This window comes from Micromys minutus (assembly GCF_963924665.1).
Source record: "Micromys minutus genome assembly, chromosome: 27".
In the NCBI taxonomy this organism is placed as follows: domain Eukaryota; kingdom Metazoa; phylum Chordata; class Mammalia; order Rodentia; family Muridae; genus Micromys; species Micromys minutus.
Window position 1 is genome coordinate 25829950 of NC_137962.1, and position 23549 is coordinate 25853498.

Below are 23549 nucleotides of genomic sequence, written 5' to 3' on the forward strand. Positions count from 1 at the left end.
AAAAGTGGGTTTTGCTCACTTCTAGAGCTGGAGGTCAGTCTGCGGGTTTCAGAGACTCAGGATCCGCCTGGAACACTCTCTTTTGTAGAGTCAGACTCAAAATCTAGATTAGATCTCTCAGCTCGAACGGAGACAGCTTACTTTCTGTATACCCTGTTTCCTGCGTCAGTGTGGGCTTAAGAAGTGGATGTGAGTGGCAAGTCTGTGACAGCGTCTTTATTTTACTGAGTTTCGAGTGGAGCAGCCCAGGTCTCCCCCCTGCGTTGGGCTCTCTTGCCCGAGTATGTATTCAGTTACTAGCTTTACACCGTCTGGAACCTGACATCCCTCCCTTTCCTTCTCTGCTCCTCCTCTGGGTACCTCACAGTCTTCTCCAAGTAAGTGCCAAAGCGTTTCTCTCCGTCCTGTTCCAGAGCATGCAGAGACCCCAGAAAGACCTTAAATATCCCCATTTCTATAGAGAGTATGCCATGAGCCAGGGGGCACGCAGAACAGCCATGTCAGTGAGCATTTTGAATGCAAAGGAAAGCAATATATACGCCGAATAAACATTCATTGGAATGTTGGGCCGGGTGAATTAAATATTCTCCCTTACCCTCAAAACACCTGGGGTTTGTTTTCAGGAATAAAATTGGAGCAATGACAACCACATATGTGCCTCACCCAAGCATGACAACACCGGGCGTGTTTCTTTTGTTACTCTGCATCTCTCTGGACATCATTCTTTAGTTCCACCATTAATCATTTTATTCATGTACATTTCTAATGATATCATCGCTTCTCCTGGTTTCCCCTCCACAACTCCCCTATCCCATCCCCCCTCTCTCCCCTCTATGTCTATGAGGGCGCTCCTCCCCCCACTCACCCACTCCCACCTCACTGCTCTAGCATTCTCTTTCCTTGGGCCATCAGACCTCCCCAGGACCAAGGGCCTCCCCTCCCACTGATGTCAGATAAGACCATCCTCTGGTACATTTGTATCTGGAGCTGTGGATCCCTCCCTGTGTTCTCTTTGGTTGGTGGTTTAGTCCCTGGGAGCTCTGGGTGGTCCAGTTAGTTGATATTGTTCTTCCTGTGGGGTTGCATATCCCCTTAAGCTCCTTCAGTCCTTCCCCTAACTTCTCCATTGGGGTCCCCAGGCTCAGTCTGATGGTTGGCTGTGAGTATCTGCATCTGGTCAGGTGCCAGTAGAGCCTCTCAGGGAACAGCCACACCAGGCTCCTGTCAGCAAGCGCTTCTTACTTTAAAATATAAGTGTCTGAAGAACGCCAGCGGCCTTTCTGGTCCTGGAAGAGAGTAGGGCAGTTATAAGAGTAGATGACCACTGTAATGTCTTACTGATGCGCTTTAAAATGTAATGAATTTGACTAGGCCACGAAACGGAGGAAGGTACTGTGTGGGCCGCAGGATGAAATTTCGGTCATGTAATACTGATTCATGTCCAAAAGGCAAGCGAGACTTCCGAGAAAAGCAATGCTCCGACTTTGATGGTAAACATTTCGACATCAACGGCCTCCCAGCCAATGTGAGGTGGCTTCCGAAGTACAGCGGGAGTGAGTAACGCCATTGCTCTGATACGAAAACATTCTGCCTTAGCGGAACGCAGAGCTTCGCTGTTCTGCATCCGAAACGTGACCCCTCCCTCTTGCAGTTGCCGTAAAAGATCGCTGCAAACTCTATTGCCGGGTCGCTGGGACCACCAGCTTCTACCAGCTGAAGGACAGAGTCGCTGACGGGACACCCTGTGGGACAGAAACTAACGACATCTGTGTCCAGGGCCTCTGTCGGGTAAGTAAACCTTATACTTCGACGGCTGTGTTGTCGCTGCCTCTTCAGAATTTGTTCTTGTGAACATGCCATTGAAGTAGTTTTGGTATCATGCTGTCTCTAGGACCGTGGTTAACTTTGTTAGGAAGCAACTCTTTGTGTTACAGTGGCACGCCCCTGGGCTCCAGAACTGGGGCAGTGGGGGGCGGGGCTAAGATGTGACTCTCACTTCTCCTTATGGTCAACGGGGCAGCAATTGAGTAGATGTCAGGGACCGTTCACAGCAAAAAGAAGATCTCAGCCGTGGGAGGAAGAGAGTGGCCGGTGGCCCCAAAGCTGTGGGCCGTATTTAAACAAGGAACATAGCCGAGTGATAAGACACGGAATAGGACCGAGCGGTCTTAACACCCGCGTGCGTTTGATTTTCATAAGATGCACCTTCGTTGTGGAAATATCCACCTGGCGTACTTAAAACAAACCCATACAGCAGGGTGATGGGAAGGCTAAGGACTTCAGTCTAAGGACTTCAGGTCTCTCCCTGGAGCCCACGTGATAGGAGAGAGCCAACTCCCACAGGTTGTGCTCTGGTGTACATACCCTGCTCCACCCCACACCCTCCCCCACCCACACCCTGCCCCACCACACACCCTGCTCCACCCCACACCCTCCCCCACCCACACCCTGCCCCACCACACACCCTGCTCCACCCCACACCCTGCCCCACCCCACACCCTGCCCCACCCACACCCTGCCCCACCCTACACTCTGCCCCACCCCACACCTTGCCCCACCACACACCCTCCCCCACCACATACCCTCCCCCACCACACACCCTGCCCCACACCCTCCCCCACCACACACCCTGCCCCACCACACACCTTGCCCCACCCCACACCCTACCCCACCCTACCCCACGCCCTCCCCCACCCACACCTTCCCCCACCACACACCCTGCCCCACCGTCCACTAAATGAATAAATAAGTGATGGGAAAAACAAGCCATGTGGCAGATGAACTTTTCTCTTCAGATCATTCAGTTTAGAGGTGTAGGTCTACTGCTAAGGCCATGTCATGTGCAGAGAACACCTGTGGGGAAAGAGCTGTACTTTTGTCTGAAATGCCGGGAAAAACCCTTTAATAGACACTTAGGCTGAAGGTTAGTCTGGGGGAAATCTGTTCAGACATTTATTTGAAGTGGGCTTTCCCATTTTTCTAAGAGTTTCTAAAGCCATCATTTTTTTTAAAGCAATACAACCAACATCTTTTTCGAGTATTCCAATGCGTTGCTAATGTGCCTGTTTGAATTATCTTTCTTCAAAGACTGGTTTTCTTCTTAAAAACGTTATTTCATGTGCATACCTGCTTGCATGTAGACTACACACATGCAGTACCAGAAGAGGGTATCAGATCCCCTTGAACTAGAGTTACAAATGGTTGTGAGCCATCTCTCCAGCCCTGAACTATGATTTTCAAGTGACGGTGGAACACAGAAATCATTGTCCCAGTGTAGGACTCAAATCATTACTTGAGGACATCGATTCAGGAAATTCTGTAAACCCTTTGAAGCACATTGATTTTTAGAGCCTTCGAACACAGTTGCTCCCATGTTTCTGCCTACCTGGCTCGGCAGACACTCAGAGAGTCTCCTGTTGTGCCAGAGTTCTGCTAATTGAGATAATCCTTTGAAGAGAACCCGGTATTCTTTAAAGGACTGTACACATAATTAATTAGTCACCTTGATGATATGATAATTGTGTTTTGAAGCAAGCCGGCTGTGATCATGTGTTAAACTCCAAGGCCAAGAGAGACAAATGTGGAGTGTGTGGTGGAAATAACTCTTCGTGCAGGACCCTGGCGGGTGTCTTCAACAGTGCACATTATGGTAAGCTGACTGGGCTTGCCTCCTGTGTTCCCTTCCACCCATCGGGGTGGGTGCTGTACCGAGAGATGGCGTACAGCAGTGATGCTTTGCTATAGCCTGTGCACTGTTTCCCCAGGTCACAGTGCTTGTCAATAAAAAGTGTCCAAAGGTAAAGAAACTAAAGCCTCAATCCTGGAATGTGGTTTGAGTTTATGAATTCACTTGCCTAAGAAAAACCTGATTCGGTGGTTTTGTTGTCTTTTTTTTTTTTTTCTGGAAAGAGGTCCAGGTGTCCCAGACTGGCCTGCCACTTCTGATCATCCAACCTTGACTTCTCAAGTGTTGAGACTACAAGCTCCCACCACCCACGGTCACCTCATGCTGTGCTGGAGCCCAGCTCAGGGCTTCTAGCATGTTTAGCAAGCTCTGTACTAACTGCGAGCATCCCCAACCGTGGGTCTAAATGTTAACAGCAACAACAACAACAAAAATCAAATGCTTTAGTGAAAATCAAACAGTAAATTCGGTGGCATTTGAACATAGTGTGTAAATGTTACTTAAATTTGGAGACCTTTTAATGGTATTCCTGCAAGTTAGGATCTATGTATTTATGACTTTTCCTGGGAAACTTGCTTTTAATCATTTCAACATTTGAAGCCATCTATTATCATCTATCTATCTATCTATCTATCTATCTATCTATCTATCTATCTATCCATCATTTATCCATCATCTATCTATCTATTTATCTATCAATCCATCATTTATCTATCATCTATCTATCCATCTATCTATCCATCATCTATGTATCTATCATCTATCTATCATTTATCTATCTATCATCTATCATTTATCTATCATCTATCTATCTATAATTCTGTCATCTATCTGTCATCTATCTGCCTGTCTGTCTATCATCTATTTTTTTGAGAAAATAGCTGGTCTGTGTGCTGTATTTGTTTTTAATGCTCTAGTGAAAATGTTGGTTGAAGGTAAAGGGTTAAACTGTTAATTTTATTGTTGGCTCATAATTGCAACCCTTTGATTTGCCGATAGCATGTGCATTGCAGTTCCTATAGATACTTGACCATGGTTTCAATTTGATTTTAAATTGCTTTAAGACAACCCCAGACATTTTCCATTCTTAAATTTTCCGGGAAAATGTTCTTTCTTTTAATGATCCAAGCAGATCCTTAAGGCTTTCCTTGTACATTAAACACTTATTTCTCGGAGTTCTTTTCAACATTAAATTATGTTCCTATGATTGAGTTCACAATGCTAATAGAAACTATTTGGTTAAAGGCTATAACACAAGACTGGAATTTTAAAAAATCTTTATCTGTGTGAGAAGCATAGAACGATTCATATTTTAATGCGCTGGAAATGGATGTTAGCAGCCTCCCCCCTTTCTCTTAGTTACTTATTACTTCATGTGAGGTACATACTTGATCCCCTTCCATAACCACCGATACACTTGTAGACTTCAGTTACTAAAATATGTTTCCCATTGCAAAGCCACGCATATCAAATTAGAGCCGAGCACTTAACCTTTGTGTAAATTACGTGGCAATTAATAGGCGCCCTACAAATGGGAAGCCAGCTGCAAATCATTTGAAGAGTGTGGATACATTTAGCGCATCTGCCCCCTGGTGGCTGCCTTCATCCCAGCACCCTTCAAGTACATCGAGGAGTCGGGTGGAAGAAGTCGGGGTTAAAACCTAGCCTTGGAGACTATGTCCTGCACGCAGTACACAGTGAGTGGTCAAGGGCTTATCTTTACTCCTGAGTTCTGGCACTGTAAAGAGAGAAGTCAAACTGAGGCCTACGGGTCGCCTGGCAGCGTCCTCTTTAAGCGACCGTCACCATGGTACAGTATTTCCAAATTTAAGGCATGAGAAAAACTGCGGCTCTTATCCATGCACCAAATGGAGGACATCTATCTTAAGAAAGGACGAGAAGTAGGCTGTGGTAATATCTCCAGATATATCTGTAGTGTATCTGTGGAGTTCTGTGCTTTACCCGGGGATTCAGCTGCCTACATGAGTGTTCTCAGTGTCAGGAAAGGTTCCTGTCTCTCGTTTAATGCTTATTTTAGATGGCATTTCCTCTTCAAGCAGTGCTCATATTGCTGAATTCTGTCCGATGAACTAGAAACATTATTCCCATTCCACTCCAATAACCTATTCTTTTCAAGAGACTTACAAAAAAAGATTTCTTTATTTATTATATATGAGTACACTGTAGCTGTCTCCAGACACAAGAGCATCGGATCCCATTACAGATGGTTGTGAGCCACCATGTGGTTGCTGGGATTTGAACTCAGGACCTCTGGGAAGAGCAGTCGGTGCTCTAACCACTGGGCCATCCCTCCAGCCCCCCAATAACCTATTTTTAAATTTTCTTGGAACAGATGCTGATAGAGTTTTAAAAGTAATGTAAAACTTGGATGTAAATGTGGAGATTCTTGTTTGAGGTACAAACTAAAAGCTTAAGGAAAAACATTTTTAAATTTTATGATTTTCCTCGATAGTAAAATTTGCAGCTGTTTAGCCTCTACCAACCCGTCATGTCAGTGGCCCTGACTTCCCTAGGTTTGCGAATGCGTTACAATCCGGGATTGTAAGTGTGTTGGCCCGAGGTAAACATTCTATTATACATTCAGAGTCACAGGAGTAGGAAAAAAAAAAAAAAAAAAGGAACGTTGAGCTTTAAGAATCTCCGGGTTGGAGTGGAAAGCTCAGAAGCAGCACTTGCAGAACAGCCAGTTCAGTGCTCAGCACCCACGGGTGCTTCACAAGTGCCTTGACTTCAGCTTCAGATAACTGCAATCCCCTTCTGGTCACTGCAGGCATCCCCACACACACCCCCCCTGCCACCCCGCCCCCGTCCCCTTCCCCTCCCGGCCTACCCCTGACCCCCCACACCCCGCGCACCCGCTCCCCTCTACCCCTTCCCTTCCCCCCCGCCCTCCCCCCGGCCCCCCACACCCCGCCCACCCCACTCCCCTCTGTCCCTTCCCTCCCCCCGCCCTACCCCGGCCCCCCCCCGCCCACCCCGCTCCCCTCCGTCCCTTCCCTCCCCCTCTACAGACACAAACATACACAACAATACAAACGAAATGGTAAGAAGCAACCTAATCTTAAAGTCTGCGTGTTTGGGGCAGTTACCCCCATCTCAGTTTTGCATGGTGTGTTACGGTGAGTTTCAGACAGGAAACCCACTTTACCACGCATTAAAGGCTAGAAGGAAATGCCAAGTGTGACCACACCATGCTGTCCCTGCAGCTACTTGAGCTTTGTGTAATAGTGATACTTTGGGGGAATTCACCCTGCGGACTGGGGATAAAGCGGGCGAAGAAGTACGTTTGTAGTTTTGTGACATTTTACGCTTGCGAAACGATTTTGCAGGTTACAATGTCGTTGTTAAGATCCCTGCGGGGGCTACAAACATTGAAATTCTTCAGCACAGCTATTCTGGAAGACCGGAAGATGACAACTATCTTGGTAAGCATCCGTAGTAGCTGTGATATAGGTGTGGCTTGTGTGCAGTTACTTGGACGTCTGTGACTGAGGTAGCTCTATCTACACAAAATACATTTAAGCTCCTCACAATATATCCTTTCAGAAAAAAGAAATAACAGGAAAAGTTTAGTTTTCTTTTTTCATTATAGTATCTTAGGTAACCAGCAGGGTGCCTGCCCTTTGGCAGGTGCAGGGTTTCTCTGGTGTGAAAGTTGAGACCTCCTTGTGCAAGTGTTAGGTGTGTGTGAGCTGCTCACAGGAGAATGCTCAGTCTCCTGCTGAGTCACTTCTATCACTGTGAGTGCAAAAAAAACGCCCAGAGCACTGAATACGTGCAAATGTCCTGTTTTTTGTCCAAGCATACTTAGTTGCTATCAGTTTCTCCTATTTAAACATATTACCTTGGTATGCACATATCTCGTGTCACCCAAAGTCTCTTAAATAGGCCTGTGAGAGTTAGACAGAGTCCATCCCTGTACACAGAGGAGTTTCTGTTCCATGGAACAAAGGGCAACTTTACGTCTTCTCCAGCGGGATCCCTAAAGTTGCTACAACTGTCAGCATCAAGTGTTCTCTTCTATGCAAACTGCACCTAAGCCCAGGGATAGTGTTGCTCCGTGTTAGGGAATCCTAACCTCAGTAGAGCCTAATCAGGATAACCCTGCTTGGGCGTGGCTAGCGCCTCACCTAATCCAGATGGTCCCTCTCAGGAAGCTTGCCTTTGAGGCCGTTCTAGATATGATCAAGTTGAAAACCAAAATCCCCCGGGGTTTATATTGATTCTGTAATAGGACTCGGTTAAAGGTTGATTAAAAGGGTCTATGAAAGGAAGACATTATTTTGAGAATAAGTCGCTCATATCAGTGGTGACCAACAGCTTCTTTGTGAACAACTGTGAACATTTCTGTGGTGATGGGGTACGCTGTTAGTGTTTTATGCTCTTCGGACCCCTATCCAGTGGTCACACAGATGGCCCTGGTTACACTAAATGGGCCACAAAACCAAACCAAGAGTCATGAATCAGACAGGAGATAGGATTAGTAGAGAGGAGTGGGAGAGGATGGGGGGTGGTGGTGGTGGTAAGGGGTGGGGGAGGGTAACCAGAGTGCATTACATCCATGTGTGACATCTAACTTAATTTTAAAATTTGGCTTTAAAACGTTAAGGCTTTGCACATTTGTTCCGAATTAAGCATAAATGGAACACAGACAGGCTGTTCTTTGCTTTCTGCATTGGTGACTGATTAGTTGCTCTGTATGGGAGCACTCTGGTCCGTCCAGTTTCTTCCTGTGTGTCCTTCCTGTTTCATGCCTCCAAAGAAGTTCTGGGATAGAGCAGGGTAGGGTGCATCTGTCTTAATATGCTTGGCTGCAAGTTTTCTTGCTTGCAGATTAGGGAGCAGCTCAGCACAGCGGAGTAGTTTATTTCCTTAGCATCCCTTTAGGTTTGCTTTCCTTAGATTCCGAGAAGAGTCTGGAATTAAAAGTGAAGGCAGTTACTCCCATTCTGTTCGTTCCCTGTCTCATGAGCCAAATTATATTGTCTTACAGCATTATCTGACACTCAAGGGAACTTTCTTCTGAATGGAAACTTTGTTGTAAGTATGGCAAAGAAAGAGATCAACATCCAGGGCGCCGTTTTCGAGTACAGTGGCTCAAACAACTCCATCGAAAGAATTAATAGCACGGACCGGCTGGAGGCAGAGCTTGTTCTGCAGGTAACGGCTCTTGGTCATCGGTGAGACGCAGTCTTATCAGTGGGCTAGTTAAATGCTTGACGTTACAAGTTATAGAAACAATGCCTTACGAGTGTATCTTTTATAAATTAATTGTATGTTCCTCTGTATTTTATTGAGGTGTTGTGTGTGGGTAATTTATACAACCCTGACGTGCACTATACCTTCAACATCCCCATTGAGGAGAGGAGTAATCTGTTCTCCTGGGATCCATATGGGCCGTGGCAAGACTGTACCAAAATGTGCCAAGGTACCCTGGCCTTAAATAAGAGACCCGAGTTGATGCATGCTGGTGTTGTCTGGATTTTTCCTAAGTTTGGCTGGCTAATGAGACCTTCCATACAGGGAGCACACAGGAATGCAAAGCACCCCGTCTGTCCCCCTTCTCCATCTTCCTCTTTCTTGCAGCTAACTATCCCAGCAACCCTACTGCTCTCAGCACCTTGCTCTGTTTCCCTCTCTCCATTCCCTCTTGGTTTCCAGGTTAGTCTCAGCCCCCCAGTCATTCCCCTCCATGCATCTTCTCTTAGAACCCCATCTGTCTTTTACTGTTTCAATGTCAAGCATTAGTTTTTCTCTTCCTTGGGCGTGAGAAAATAACACTTGTACTGTGATGTGAAAGACTGGAAGGATCAGAGAGGAAAAGGGCCAAGGAGGAAGATGGATAGCAGAAGGAATTGTGGAAATAACGGAGCCACAATGTGGTCTGTAATTGTGGGTGGTTTATGTATCATGCTAGGTTTCTGTCCCCGCAATATTTACTGAGGGGCCCTTTTGATTCAGGTTATTTCGAAGAGCCAAATTTTATACTCGGATATAGCCCTCACATGAATAGATTTCGTCACGCAAATGCAGCGTGAGAAATTCCCTGGAGAAGGTAGAGAAAGAAAGATTCTAGAATACAGTGGATACCTCAAGAATAGCTGCTGAGAGGCGTTGGGCAGGAAAATGGGAACTGTGGATTCCTTGGCCATCAAATACTGTGACCGGGTCCTGTGCTATGTGTAGCTAGTTCTGTGGCTTGTTACTGTTTGTCTGTGCTCTGACTGTAACACAAGACTTTAGAACAGCTCTGCATTCTTGTCCTAGAATTTCTTTACATTATTCTTAAATCTGTTTTTCCTCTATCTTTGTAGATATCTATCCCTCTTGGCTCATAAATGTGTATTGTTTTAGACTCATTACATAGTTGTCCCCTTAGACACCCCTTCAATGTCATCCTGAGAATTCTCTTCAGTGTGGCTTTAATATCGCACACCCTCTTTCCCATTTACCTCCCTCATTAGGGGAAACAGACCGCAGTATGTTTTGGAGAAGGAAAGGGAATTGGGGGAGGGGACTTACCATTTCTGAAATGCTTGGCAAATTCTTTAATCATGTAAATTCTGGATAGACAGCATGTCTTTAGACACATGAAGGTCTTGCTCATTGGCTTCTTCTTCGGCTTGCTCTTTACTTCCCTGGGCTTGTATGGGGCATTCTCCATTTTTAAAGCTTTCTGGATCTTCTCCTTAGTTCTAATGATGTCAGAGAATGGATGGACTGCTCTGACCTGTGTGGCTTGGGGTCCAGGGAAACAAAGAAGAGACAGATGCAGGCATATGTACGGAAAGACTGGGATCAGATAGAACCATGCTAGCCCCGACAGAGCTGCACCATCTACCCCGGAACCTCAGCATGCTTACTATACGCAGCGTGAGAAGGAGGGGTTACTAGTCTCCGGAGGAGGTCTCTGTAGTGAAGCCGTCTCAGGCTGTAAAAATCTGGGTGGAAGGAAGCAGCCATCCATGTTACCTGTCAGCATCTGCACGTGGACCAGAGGAAGGCTTTGCCAGTTTCCAGGATTCTCGGGCATTGGCCTTTGACAACAGCACACATCTACTTGGGGGCTTCCTCAGCTGCCTACACGGATCCCTTAATGTGCTATCCTTTCTCATCCTTTTCCTGTGAATTTTTAGGTTCTTTTTGAGGTTTTTTGGGGTTTTTTTTTTTTTTTTTTTTTTGATGATTTTCTCACACTAGTCTATTTGCCTCCCTGGTGTTTGTTTTATTCGAAGATGAAGCCTCTTAAACTGAAGCCTTTTAATAATCTCCTGTCTCTGACCTCCTGGGTTAGTAGCTCTAGTCAAACCTGTTTTCTGCTCATTTGGTTCTTCGTGTCTCTCCCGAAGTCCTTGGTAATGCTTTTTAATACGTAAGAACCAAAACTGTCCTGGGTCACGTGAATGACTAGGAGAAGACCCTAAAGTCAGCTGATGGTTTGCTTTTGGGAACAATGCCCCAAGAGAAGAAAATTTCCTGTCTCCCATTGATCATGGTGGGGACAATGACTGTCCTGGATGCAGTGGCCATAGAGAGTGCAGGGAGCTGAGGTGTCACCTCTGTGGGAGAGCATCTTCCTTAGTCATCCCATTTCTGTCCTGCGTGACCCCCCTCCTTCCTGGGCTACGTTCTCGCCTCTTCTAGAGCTGTTCTGCTCAGCATGACAGCCACCAGCTGTCCCTGACCAGTCTCTTCGAATGTGTGAGCTGCCCACTAGGTTTTGAAGATTAAAATGGAACGAAAGCGAAATAGTTTTAATAGTTTTCTATCAACCCTTTTGAAATGATCAAATTCAATACACTCGGGGTTAAATATGAGCCGTTAAAGTCGATTTTGCCAGTATCATTTTTTCACACGTTACCACAACTACAGAAAGTACAAAATCGCACTTGCGGCCCGCAGTCTGCCCTTGGTGGCTGGAGTAGGGTATTTTAGCTGTCTTCTCAGTCTGAGTTTTAACCCATTCTTTGTTTTTTATACCTACCCCTCCTGCCTTCACAAGGTTGGGCTTCTTCTTCCTTGTTTCTGTTCATATCACTTTTCCTTTTCATCTCCACACTCCCTGCTTCTTATCCACTTCATCTCCTCTCTTTAGTTTCTTTTGCTCCTTTACCTACGTGCCTTTGCAAAATCATTTGCATTTATTTTAAAGAGGCCTTAGGAGAGATCTGAGATAAAACACGTGCTCATGTTTAGTCAAGTGCTAGTACAAAGTCAAACGTTCACCAAACAGAAATTCGACCCTGTCACTGAATGCTTTGGCTCCTCAAGAGGATGCAGATTCAGGGTGCTCTGGCCCTGGCTGGCCTGAAGAGAAACAGCTGCCCAGCCTCTGTGGGGTGAGCTGAGACCATGTTTTGGGGTTCATTGAGAGCAGCTGTAGCCCTAGTAAACAGTGGAAGTACAGAAGAGCCTGATATTCCTGACTTCCCCCTCTGCCCCGCCCTCTTCCTCCCTGATGCCCCGCCCTCTTCCTCCCTGCTCCCCCATGAGCATTTGAATCCACTGACTCCTGTGTGTGTAACTGACAAGTTAGTCCTGCCGTTTACACTAGAGTTCTTCTTCACCGCGCTGTGAGTTCCTACATTCCAGCACCACACAGAGGAGTTTCACATCCCCTACAAACCCCATGCGTCACCCTTCCATTCTGTCCCCTGCCACCCGTGGAACTACTAATCTTTGTCTTGCTCGGCATTACTTTTGCTGATTCCTGTCTGAAAGGTCAACCCTCTGTGGCCAGCGCCAGTCTGAGGGGAAAGGACAAGGGCTCCTTGTCATAAGGCTGTACGCCTGCCAGTCAGTTCACATTCGTGTCATGTCACCAGATGTGGAAGTTGTCATAACACTGTAATAGCACATATTAGAAAGTAATCCATGGGGACAATGTTCTAGTAGCAGCATGACCTCCACGCTGGCCCCGCTGTTGCAGAGGTGAAGGCTTTTTACCCCATAGCTGCCCATTTTCCTTCTGGGTTTCTCTCTAAGCCAACTCCCACCCCCAACCCCACCCCCTGGTCATTGAGGATTCAGCTTATGGAAAGACTGATTAATGTATTATCTATCGGCCCACAGTTAGTATTGATGAATTCTGCCTTCCCATCTGGGTCCTTTGTGCTAGTTGTTGTTACTGAGGAACATCAACTTACATGCACTTCTCTCTAATTTTTCCTTTCTGTTCCACTCTGGTCAAGGTCTTCGCAGAAGAAAAATCGCCTGCATTCGAAAGAGTGACCACGTGGTTGTATCTGACCAAAGTTGTGCCCACTTACCGATGCCACTGTTTGCGACTGAAAGGTGCAATACGGACTGTGAACTCAGGTAGAAGAGGAGTCCCCTGCGATGCAACCCGTTGTAATGAGCATGGGCTAGTTGCTAGAGAAGACATCAGCACAGTGCCTCGTGAGGAGCCAGTAGCTAGTTACTCCCTGTCTCCGCCTGTGCTCTATGGCCCTCAAGGTCTCTGCTTCATGCCCATGCTCAGCACCTCAGGTGACTAGCAAAATACCAGTATGTAGGCATACTGTGTGCAACACGGAAGCAATGTATTCTGTCAAATGAGTCCAGATAAACTATAGTCTGAAAAACATCACCGTTTAAACATTTGACACAGTAGGTTCATGTAGTATGACTGTATAACTCCACCTGAGATTAAGACCCCATTAACATGTAATACTTGGGAATGAGAGAATATAGATCGAGTTCCCAGATATATTATAATCAGATTAGTGTACTAATACTCCTAAGGAAAGCAGAGTTGACACCTCTACACTAAACTCTAAATTTTGTAGGTGTTTGTATGTATAACTGGTGAATAAAAACCCAATAACCTCATATTCCAAAAACAAAAAAGAAATTACTCTCCATCAGGCGATATTTAATATTAAGAGATAACCAAAACTTCTCCTTCATGTATGAGGAGTGAGAATTTGGATATACTGAAGGCACAGGAGAAAAGCCTCATAGAAATGGCTCCTAAAGTTGCATGGAGCACGGTGGACTCCTTCGGAGGAATGAGGTCTCAACCCCATGCTTTATTATACAGGTGTACGCTAGACTACAATTGGGATAATTCCATTAAAGTTATCATTTTTACTTAGTAAATAATGCTTTTCTCAAATATTTCTAAGTAGAGACTAGGAATTTAACTAGAAGTTGTGATATGCATCACAAAAAACTGTTTAGTCAGCTTTCAAAGGCTGTGTTTTTAGCAACTGCAGTAAGATTCCCAGATGGCCCCTGTTCATACACCAAGGTTTGGCCTGGGGTTTGCAGAGGAGGAGAGCATCTGACTAAGAGTCAGTGCATCCTGTGGCATCTTAGGTCTATCATGATTGAAGTTAGATGCTCTCAAGGAAGCTTACAGTTCTAAGGCACACATCCAAAGCTGCCACTAGCTGTTAGTGTAAGGCCAATATGCACAGCATTTACATAGTTTTAGTACAACCAAGATTTCATCTGGAAGATGGTCAGATCTCTCTCTCTCTCTCTCTCTCTCTCTCTCTCTCTCTCTCTCTCTCTCTTACACACACACACACACACACACACACACACACACAGACACACACACACACAAACACAGATGTTGCAGAAAATATTAAAATGGTTATCAACTGCTATCAGTCCTGCTTGGTCTCTCTCTGCAGAAGCTGCTCCAGTGTGGAGCCTTGTGCCTGGGATCTCTCTCTGCCACATGGTACCCACACCACTCTCTCTCAGCTGTCTCTCTTTTAGTCTGGAACTTTGGCTACCAGTTCCAATGCATCTGGCACTGTAGGGATCTCTAACTTGGTGTTTTACACTGCCTCTCACAGGCATGGTTCACTCCTGTTGCTTCTGGATGGATACAACTGCCCCGGCATATTCCTTTCCTCCACTGCCTGGTACAAACATGACTCCACATCCATTAACTTATCAAATAGGTTTATATGTTAGATTCTCAATCCACAAACCCTCTATACAATAAATTCACAACCAACAGACAAAGATTTAAACTGCCCATCCAGAAAAGATAAATTAGAACCATAGAAACCCTTAGAAATAATCATGACAACCTCATCAAGCTAGAGGTGTGCCAAGAGAAACATATACATTGGCTTCTATGTCACCTCCTGAATCTCTGCCTTCTGCTTCCTCTTCCACTCCTCCAGCCTCTTTCCCCACCTACTTCTCCACTATCCAATCATGTATCACCTTATCATAAACACACACACAAACATACACATGAATACACAGATACACACACACAGACACAAACACATACATGTGCACATTTAAAAAATTGGAACCCAGTCTCTTTGAGCCTCATTTTTTTTTTACACAAGAATTTCTCTCTCTCTCTCTCTCTCTCTCTCCCTCTCTCTCTCTCTCTCTCTCTCTCTCTCTCTTAATGAAACAAAGTTTAATTCATGGGGCATAATTTAATTACTTTGTCTTTCTGTGCATTCTTTATCAATATATAAAGAAAGGCAATCCATAAGCTGATTACATCTGAAAACACACCCTGAGGTCATTACTTCTGGGTTGAGTCATTACTGATACTCAGCTCAATCTGTTTTCCAAGCTCTGGAAAGACAGTTTGTGTGCTACACAGAACCCCACAGCTGAATCCTACCACTTTGGGCTGAGCTCCCTCATAAAGCAACCCAGATCAGTAAATACCCACTCAGACACAGTCTCCTGTTACATAGATGAAGAATACACAGCACCTTCATTCATCCCGTAGCTTCCAGATCATATGGAACTCTACTAAACCACTGTGACAACAGACTCTGGCCAGAGCAAAACAACAAACAAACAAATAAAACAGCTAAAAAGAAACCCAACCCCTTCTCCAAAAAAAACCCCAATCAACCAACCAAACAACAAACCAATCAACCAACCAAACAACCAACCAATCAACAAACCAAACAACCAACCAATCAACCGACCAACCAAACAAAACAAAAACCCACCGTCTCGATATGTAGCCCAGGCTGTCCCTGAACTTATAAACCCGCTATCTTGGCCTCCCAGATTCGAAGCAGACTACTTTGTTATGAGAATGATTATAACCCAACGTGACTATTCGCATGGCAACTCAGCATGAACATTGAGTTCAATATACTTTTATTTAAAGTTTGCAAAGCTGAAGAAGGGAATCTTTACATAAAAGCTGAGTTTTATTTAAAAGGAAGCAATTTCCATAGCTTATATTCAGCCATTTTGCTTTGTGTTGAATAATAACAGAAAAAGACATTTCTGTTCAAGACCTTCAGCATGCTGAGCCAGGGTCCTGGCTCCTGTGGCAAGATCCCTTGCCCCCTGGTCTGAGGTTCTTGGCCAGCCCTCTGGCAAGGGGAGGCCAGATCTCCTTCAGATAATACAACAAGGTCTAATACATAAACTTTTTACCCTTCATTCAGTGATTTATCAAATAATTTCTGACAGATTATCCCTGAACTCTTAAAAAGTTAAAAAATTAAACCATAAGCCCATGCCTCTAAATTTAATTTAAATTAACATTCATAAGCACCGTTCCTAACTGTACTAACATCTCCTCTCTAGGTGGCACATCACTGGGAAAAGCGACTGCTCATCCCAGTGTGGCCAAGGATACAGGACCCTAGACGTTCACTGCATGAAGTACTCCATTCATAAAGGACAGACGGTCCCAGTAGGAGATCATTACTGTGGTGACCAGCTCAAACCTCCCAACCGAGAGCCATGTCATGGCAGCTGTGTCTTAACAAGATGGCATTACTCAGAGTGGTCCCAGGTAAAGTACAAAATGACTCCCCTTTCACCAATGAAATGTTTCCAGTTCTCTAAAATATATTATTGTTAAAATTCTGGGTGTTCTTTTTTTATTTCTAAAAGTCACCTTTAAAATTATTTTTATTTTTATTTTTTTATCTTATTAGTGCTCTAGGAGTTGTGGCGGCGGTGAGAAGGCTCGGGAGTCCTACTGCGTGAACGGCTTCGGCCACCGCCTTGCTGAACGAGAGTGTCAGGAGCTTCCTCGGGTGGAGCTGGGAAACTGTAACGAATTTCCTTGTCCCAGCTGGGCAACGAGTGAGTGGAGTGAGGTAACATTAAACACGTGGCTCAGAAAAACCGCTACAGAATGTCTCATGCTACGGGAAGCTTACAGCCCAGGACTGTAAGCTCCCAATGTACTTCTCAGAAAAGCAGTGAACACCCGTAAACCTGTCTCGTTCTGGGGCTATTTATAACCATCAGGCCGCGGTCACTTTTACTGGTACTTAGTCTACCGCTGCCTTCATTAAAAAAATAAAATAAAAAAAGCAGGAGCACCATTGCATCGAGGGTCACACACTTCTCCAAAGGTTAGCTTTGGATCTTTGCTTCTAGAACAGACGGGTATTTTAATGGGATGGGTGGCAGATGTTTAGGAGTGGCTGGTTCTCCCCAGTGAAGGTCTCTCTAGAGGAACAGGGGTCTAGCGGATAGTTGTGGTACTTTGTAATGCCTCTGTGTTCCCGTCCCAGTGTCCTGTCACGTGCGGAAAAGGGATGAAGCAGAGGCAGGTTTGGTGTCAGTGGAGCGAAGACCCCATGCAGGATGGCTTCTGTAATGCCAGTACCAAGCCCGAGTCGCTGAGTCCCTGTGAGCTCCGTGCGTGTGCTTCTTGGCATGTAGGACCGTGGGGTTCTGTGAGTATGTGCTGCTACGCATCTGTATAGAGAACGGCCGGAACACAGTGATCTTTAACCCTCCTTCCCAGAGACAGTGAAATGCCGCTCGTTGTCACTCAGAAATGCATCCTAGGGGCTGCTAAGGCTCTTCCGTGCCTGAGGGACTTGCCGAGTTTGATCTCTGGGACTCTCATAAAGGTGGAAGGCGAAATCTGACTCCACAAAACTGTCTGACGTCTACATAAGTACAATGGCATACGTCCCCCCCCCCCCACACACACTACGCAAGTAATACTAATATTAATATTTTTATGCATAACTGAAATGTGGACGCTAATCAGTAGAGTTCTGACCTTCCTGAGACATTTGCCATGAAAGACTGTTCAGCTTTGTTTTTGAATTTATTTTCACCAGGATGCTGACAACATCTGCTTCCATAAGTTTCAACAGACACATACCTACGTCCAGTGTCTCTGTTCACTCTGCTCTTTCTGAGTTTAGGGTTCTCACCTGAGGCCCTGGGGTGAAGGATGGTCAGGCCGGGTGACGTGGGGAAGTTCAGTGTCCCATGGAGGCTGCCGTGGCTGACTGAAGGCTCCTGTCATCTCTTTAACTAGATACGTGTTTCTCCCTAGAGTAGGAACTTTACTTAATAGACTAGAGCTAGCATATCGGGAAACTCTGTTAGCATCTTAACCTGACAACTTTAAAAACACATTAGTGGTGTTGCCTTTGGTGAACTGTGGTGTCTGAGTGATATCTGCACAATCAATTTGAACAAACAGGCATGTCAATTTACTGATCTCAGGTGTCATCGGACACCAAGGGTTGGTCAAAAACAGCTAAGGGAAATACACGCTTAACTGTATCAAACTGTAGTTCACTCAGAAGGTGGGGATTTGTGTAACCCTTGAAAACTGGTTTCCTCTCAGTGCACGGCCACCTGTGGACACGGGTTTCAGATTCGTGCTGTGAAGTGTGTCAGTGAGATATTTGGCACCATGCTAGATGACAGAGAATGCCCGAGAGCCAGCCGGCCAAGTGACAGACAGGTAAAGGAGGTCTCTGTATGGATCAAAAGAAATGGTTATGAAATAGAAGGGCTATTGATGAGCACAAATTACATATATATATATATATATATATATATATATATATACACACACACATACATACTATACACACACACACACACACACACACACACACACACACACATGTCCTTGAAGCACTTTCTAAAATACAGAATGTGTTTTGTCCCCCTTGCCTTTATTCTAAGGCTCTTTTCTATCTGCATTATGAGAATTCATTGTGCTTATATATTCCCATTCTTTGGTAGTGTCTGCTGTTGTGGATCTCATGAAATAAGGGAAGTGTTCTTTTTTCACGGTACTGCCCTGTATTCAGAATGTTCCATATTAGGGCTGTTTCGCAGGGCTTTATCCTTTTAATGGTCAGATGAAATGGTGACAGATTGGAATGTTGCCTTCCTGACCGGTATTATCACTTCCTTCCTGTCCAGGACTAGCACTTCCTTTCTGCCCAATACTATCACTTCCTTCCTGTCCGAGATTATCACTTCCTTCCTGCCCAGTACTAGCATTTACTTCTGCCCAGTACTAGCACTTCCTTTCTGCCCAGTACTAACACTTCCTTCCTGTCCAGGCTAGCACTTCCTTCCTGCCCAGTACTAGCACTTCCATCCTGTCCAGGACTAGCACTTCCTTCCTGCCCAGTACTAGCTCTTGCCAGCACTTTGCATCTCTGAAAGTGAGGGCCTTTAGGTTATCCATTTACATTTCAGCATGCAGTACTGTTGGATCGTAGATGTGAAAAGGGAAGCCAGGCACAGGATTTAATACAAGTCAGAGCAGTTAAATAGCATTCGATAAGGTTCATTTTTCTTCAACAGGACTGCATGCTTGCACCTTGCCCAGCTATTCCAAAAGTGGGGGCCACCTCCCTACCAGCCAATCCCCTGGGAAAGGCAACACAGTGGCGCCATGGATCTTGGACCCCAGTAAGTGACACGGCATTTGTCCTGTGGAGGCCTCGCACACGTAAAACGGTTGCTCAGTTTTGCTGGATTTAATGTCTGCATTCTTTCTTAGGTACTTGACAGTACAGGAGCTTTTTCAGGGCTTAGAACTAGGTGCTGGAGTGACCAAATGACTGTCCTTTCCATGTGCCCAACTCTCTGTGCAGGGAGCAAATCTTCAGGATGTGTTTTCTAACCTGTAAAATGAAGATAAGACCCGCAGCCCGGACGGCCGAGAAACAGATGTGGTCCTCGGCTTTTGTCAGTTTCTGGCTCAACTGCAGATGTTTCTGTGCTGTTTTGTTCTTTTAAGGGAGAGCTATCATATTTTAGACATCTCAGTTTGCCTTAATCCCAAGTTTTAAGTTATGGGGTCAGATGATTTCTATTTCAAAGTCGCTCACGGTTGTTTTTTAATATCTATATGAGATGCTCTTGCACAAAGTGTTTTCAGTACCTTTAATTTTGACATGTGACTAAATACTTTAAATATTATGTTCATTCGAATTATTAGATCTGACGTGTAAAACAGAGCATCTGAAGTGGGGGATTTTACTGCCTTATCTGTATTTGATTCAGAAATTATGCCAGGTGATATCACCTTTTTATTTTATGCTTTCTCTGCAAACAAAACCTTGGTCTTTAGAGACACGGGCACATACAGGTAACACGAGCAGGGGAGATACTAGACCCATCTCACCGTTCTTTGGCTTTTTAAAGTGCTCTGTGTCCTGTGGAAGAGGTAGTCAGGCCCGGTACGTGAGCTGCCGTGATGCTCACGATGGGGTGGCGGATGAGTCAAACTGTGCCCACTCTCCTCGACCTGCTGAGGTGTCTGTCTGCTTCATCCCTTGCGGAGAGTGGCGAGCCGGGAACTGGTCGCCGGTGAGTATGCCTAAGAGAAAGCAGGCACCGGAAATTGAATGACAGTGTTAGATATGGATGGACTGAATTCCACTGTAATGTTGGTTTACTTTCCGATCAGTGTTCAGCCTCCTGTGGACAAGGGAAAACCACTCGACACGTTTCGTGCGTGAACTACCACCAGCTGGTCTATGAGAGTTACTGTGACCCTGAAGGCCGTCCTGAGACTGAACAAGAATGTAGCCTTGCGGCCTGCCCACCCTCCTACAGCCGCTCTCCCAGCTACCCCGAGCAGCCAAGCCACGGTCCAGGCAGAAATGTCCCATTAACTTACAAACCGGAAGAGAATCAAGATCGGGGGGTCCAGCCGTCAATGAGAGGAACCCAGTGGAGAACAGGCCCTTGGGGAGCAGTAAGCTGTCTCTATTGAGTAATATTGATTTTGTAACTGAGTTATATCACAGCATTTCCCAGATATGGGTGTAATGGCTTCCAATGCTTTAAATGTAAATGTTATCTGAAGATCAGTCGCTCAGCTCTTCCGTGGCTGAAGCATTTTGATGCAGATTAGAAGTGGTTACTTGATTATAGCCCATGCTCCGCAAACCAGTTCGATCCCTGTAATTGGTGAGACTCAGTGCTTTTGAGAAATTAACAAAACTTGCTGAGAGGCCACGCAGAAGGCTGGTGTGAGGCCTGAGGATGCAGGGGTTCTTTCACCAAGAGATTATGAGGCAGAGAGAAGGCTGAATGGCAAGTAACATGGTGTCTGCTTTAAAATGCCCTCCCATTGAGACCCTAAAAGCTTAATTTCTGTCTACTTAGCATGCATTTTGAGAGTGTGGGATCACTTTCTAATGCAAGCTTGAAAAACTATCTTTTCATTAATATTTATTCATTTATTTATTATGTATGTATGTATGTATGTATGTATGTATGTATGTATGTATGTATGTATTTTAAAGACAGGGGTTCTATGCAGACTGGGTTGGCCTGGAACTCACAGAGCTCTGTCTGCCCCCACCCCTGCCCCTCCCCCTACCCCTCCTCCTACCCCTGCCTCCGCCCCTGCTCCGCCCCTGCCTACTGAATGCTGGGATTAAACTCATGTGCTGCTGCGGTCAGATTTTAATGAAGTCAAGTGTTTTGACAGATTTTCTCGATTTAAACTGACTCCAGGTGGGAGATTTTACTGTTGATCTTGCTTTGCTTTGAGTCATGTCAGGTGTGGCTTTGCCTTGAGCCCGGGCCACCTTTCTCACCGCATCGAGCATGCAGTGCTGAGTTTCTGCTCTGTCCCCACCAGTGCTCCAGAAGCTGCGAAGGCGGTCTTCAGCACAGGGCTGTGGTCTGCCAGGACCAAGATGGGCACAGCGCTACTTCCTGTGATGCGGCCTCCAAGCCCCCCGAGTCAGAGCACTGTGGTTCCGGCCCTTGTCCGCACTGGAACTATGGGGACTGGGGAGAAGTAAGTCCCCTGATGTCATCCTTGAAGATAAAGGTCATGCACTTCCGGCCTCTGGCCCCTGTGGGATGATTTCTCGCCCAAACTCCTCTCCAGCTGACCGATTCAACCTGGCTGCTCTCTCTCAGCCTCTGAATTGCTCTGTGTGGCCTCAAACTAACTATACCAGTCTTTTCTAATCTTCTGGCTCCTTCTCATTCTCTGGCTTGTTCTGTCTTTCCATGTGTCTAGCTTGTTCTCTCTTCAGTCTGTCTCTGTGAAACTCTCCCAGTAAGAACTGCCTCCTCCCCCGCCCCTCTGTCCTGCCTGCTCTCCCTCTCAGCCCCACTGTGCTGTGCTCTCAAGAACTCTATCTGCCTGTCTCTCCCCAAGTAGCTTTCCTTTCCTCTCTGTTCTCTTGGGCGTTGGGCATATCGTATTCTGTCAAACCATTCTGTGAGCCACCGTTTCCTCTGCCACTCAAGCATGAGAGCTTTCTGCTACAAACTCACTTTACTTTAATTAGCTGGGATTAAAGGGGTGTCTGTATTCCACCCAGGGGGGTAAAAAGAGTGTGCTCAGGGCTGAGTCACATCCTAACTAGAAACAGGTTCGAATACCCTGTAACGGTCTTTAAAATAAACTATTAAGTCGTTCTCTGTGCCCAAGCATCCTTAGGTGCCATAAATGTCAGGATGATCTCTGAAACTGTTCCTTTGAAGATTAACCACACCTCTCCCCTGTGTTTTAGATGGAAAGGGGAAAAAGGAGTTAGTACTTTTAGATAGATACATTACCCAGTGAGTTTATTTTTTTTTCAGAGTGAACTTAGCATATGCTTTCTCTTCATAAGTAATTTGGAAATCGTTCTTTAAAGGGATACCAACAAGAATGTACCAAGTTCCTTTTAAAAATACACTCTTGCGTAGCACCTTGCAACTCGAGCATTGCAAATGACATCTAAACACCGGTTAAATAAACACTGCCTTCTTATAATCTAGAAATGCATCTCTGTTGCCAGAATGCCTACTTAGCATTCGGGGAGGAGGGGGAGGAAGCTGTGCATTTGGCCACATTGGCTGAGTATACTGCACAGCGGCAAGAGTGAGCAGGAGGGTCAGAAGTTCAAAGTCACCCTCAGCTACGTAGGGAATTCCAGGTCAGCCTGGGTTGCTCGGGGCCTTGTCTCAAAAGAAACTGGAAGAGACGCAACATGATCTCCGAGGTCCAATGGGCGTCAACTTTGCTCTTCTTCCTTTCAGTGCACACAAACCTGTGGAGGAGGAGTAAAATCAAGATTTGTGATCTGTCAGTTTCCCGATGGCCAAATAGCACAAGAACACAGCTGCGGGCTGCCCAAGCCACCCAGCATGATGCAATGTCACCTGCACGCCTGCCCTGATGTGTCCTGGTATCGGGGACCGTGGAAATCGGTACGATAGTTACGTTAGTCTTGTGGCCACGATCCTCTTACTTGAATTTCCTCTTTGTGAGTGGGAAGATTCATAGCTCTCTTGCATCCGATTGCTGCTTCTGAAAGCCGACCATCAGCTGTCCTGGCATGTTTATCAGAGTTGATCATTTGAGCGGGAGTTCATTCAAGTGCTGGAATTCCGTATATGTAAGGGTTTTATATATGTTTATGTGTGAATTTTGGGTAATGGAAATGCCCTCTTTCATTGGATCTCTGAGCTCCCCTCTGATTAATCAGATTTGTGCGTAATGTTAACATTTCACGTGTAACAACGGCAGATTAAGGCTACGTCTTGTTTGAGTTTATGACTATATGTGGCTTTTATCTGTGCCTATCTAACAACTGATCTAAAACCAAATAACACTCTTTTGAAAGCCGCTTCTTCACTC

General features: G+C 45.6%; 1 protein-coding gene and 1 pseudogene across 2 annotated transcripts in view; one reads left to right on the forward strand and one right to left on the reverse strand.

Moving 5' to 3' along the window:
• The window catches only part of LOC308438356 (glyceraldehyde-3-phosphate dehydrogenase-like), a 224223-nt pseudogene that overhangs the window by 53127 nt on the left and 147547 nt on the right, over positions 1–23549 (reverse strand). The gene's annotated exons all lie outside the window — the stretch shown is intronic.
• Positions 1–23549, forward strand: part of ADAMTS20 (ADAM metallopeptidase with thrombospondin type 1 motif 20) — a gene marked incomplete at its 5' end in the record, with an annotated part of 109965 nt that overhangs the window by 47380 nt on the left and 39036 nt on the right. Inside the window, 16 exons of the mRNA XM_080939764.1 lie at positions 1372–1553; positions 1652–1788; positions 3532–3649; positions 7036–7131; positions 8700–8866; positions 9005–9134; positions 12898–13024; positions 16250–16460; positions 16606–16770; positions 17194–17358; positions 18273–18392; positions 19253–19360; positions 20099–20263; positions 20364–20654; positions 21549–21710; positions 22949–23119. Of these exons, the coding sequence (XP_080795890.1) occupies positions 1372–1553; positions 1652–1788; positions 3532–3649; positions 7036–7131; positions 8700–8866; positions 9005–9134; positions 12898–13024; positions 16250–16460; positions 16606–16770; positions 17194–17358; positions 18273–18392; positions 19253–19360; positions 20099–20263; positions 20364–20654; positions 21549–21710; positions 22949–23119 (2515 nt within the window). The remainder of the gene's footprint in view (positions 1–1371; positions 1554–1651; positions 1789–3531; positions 3650–7035; positions 7132–8699; positions 8867–9004; positions 9135–12897; positions 13025–16249; positions 16461–16605; positions 16771–17193; positions 17359–18272; positions 18393–19252; positions 19361–20098; positions 20264–20363; positions 20655–21548; positions 21711–22948; positions 23120–23549) is intronic.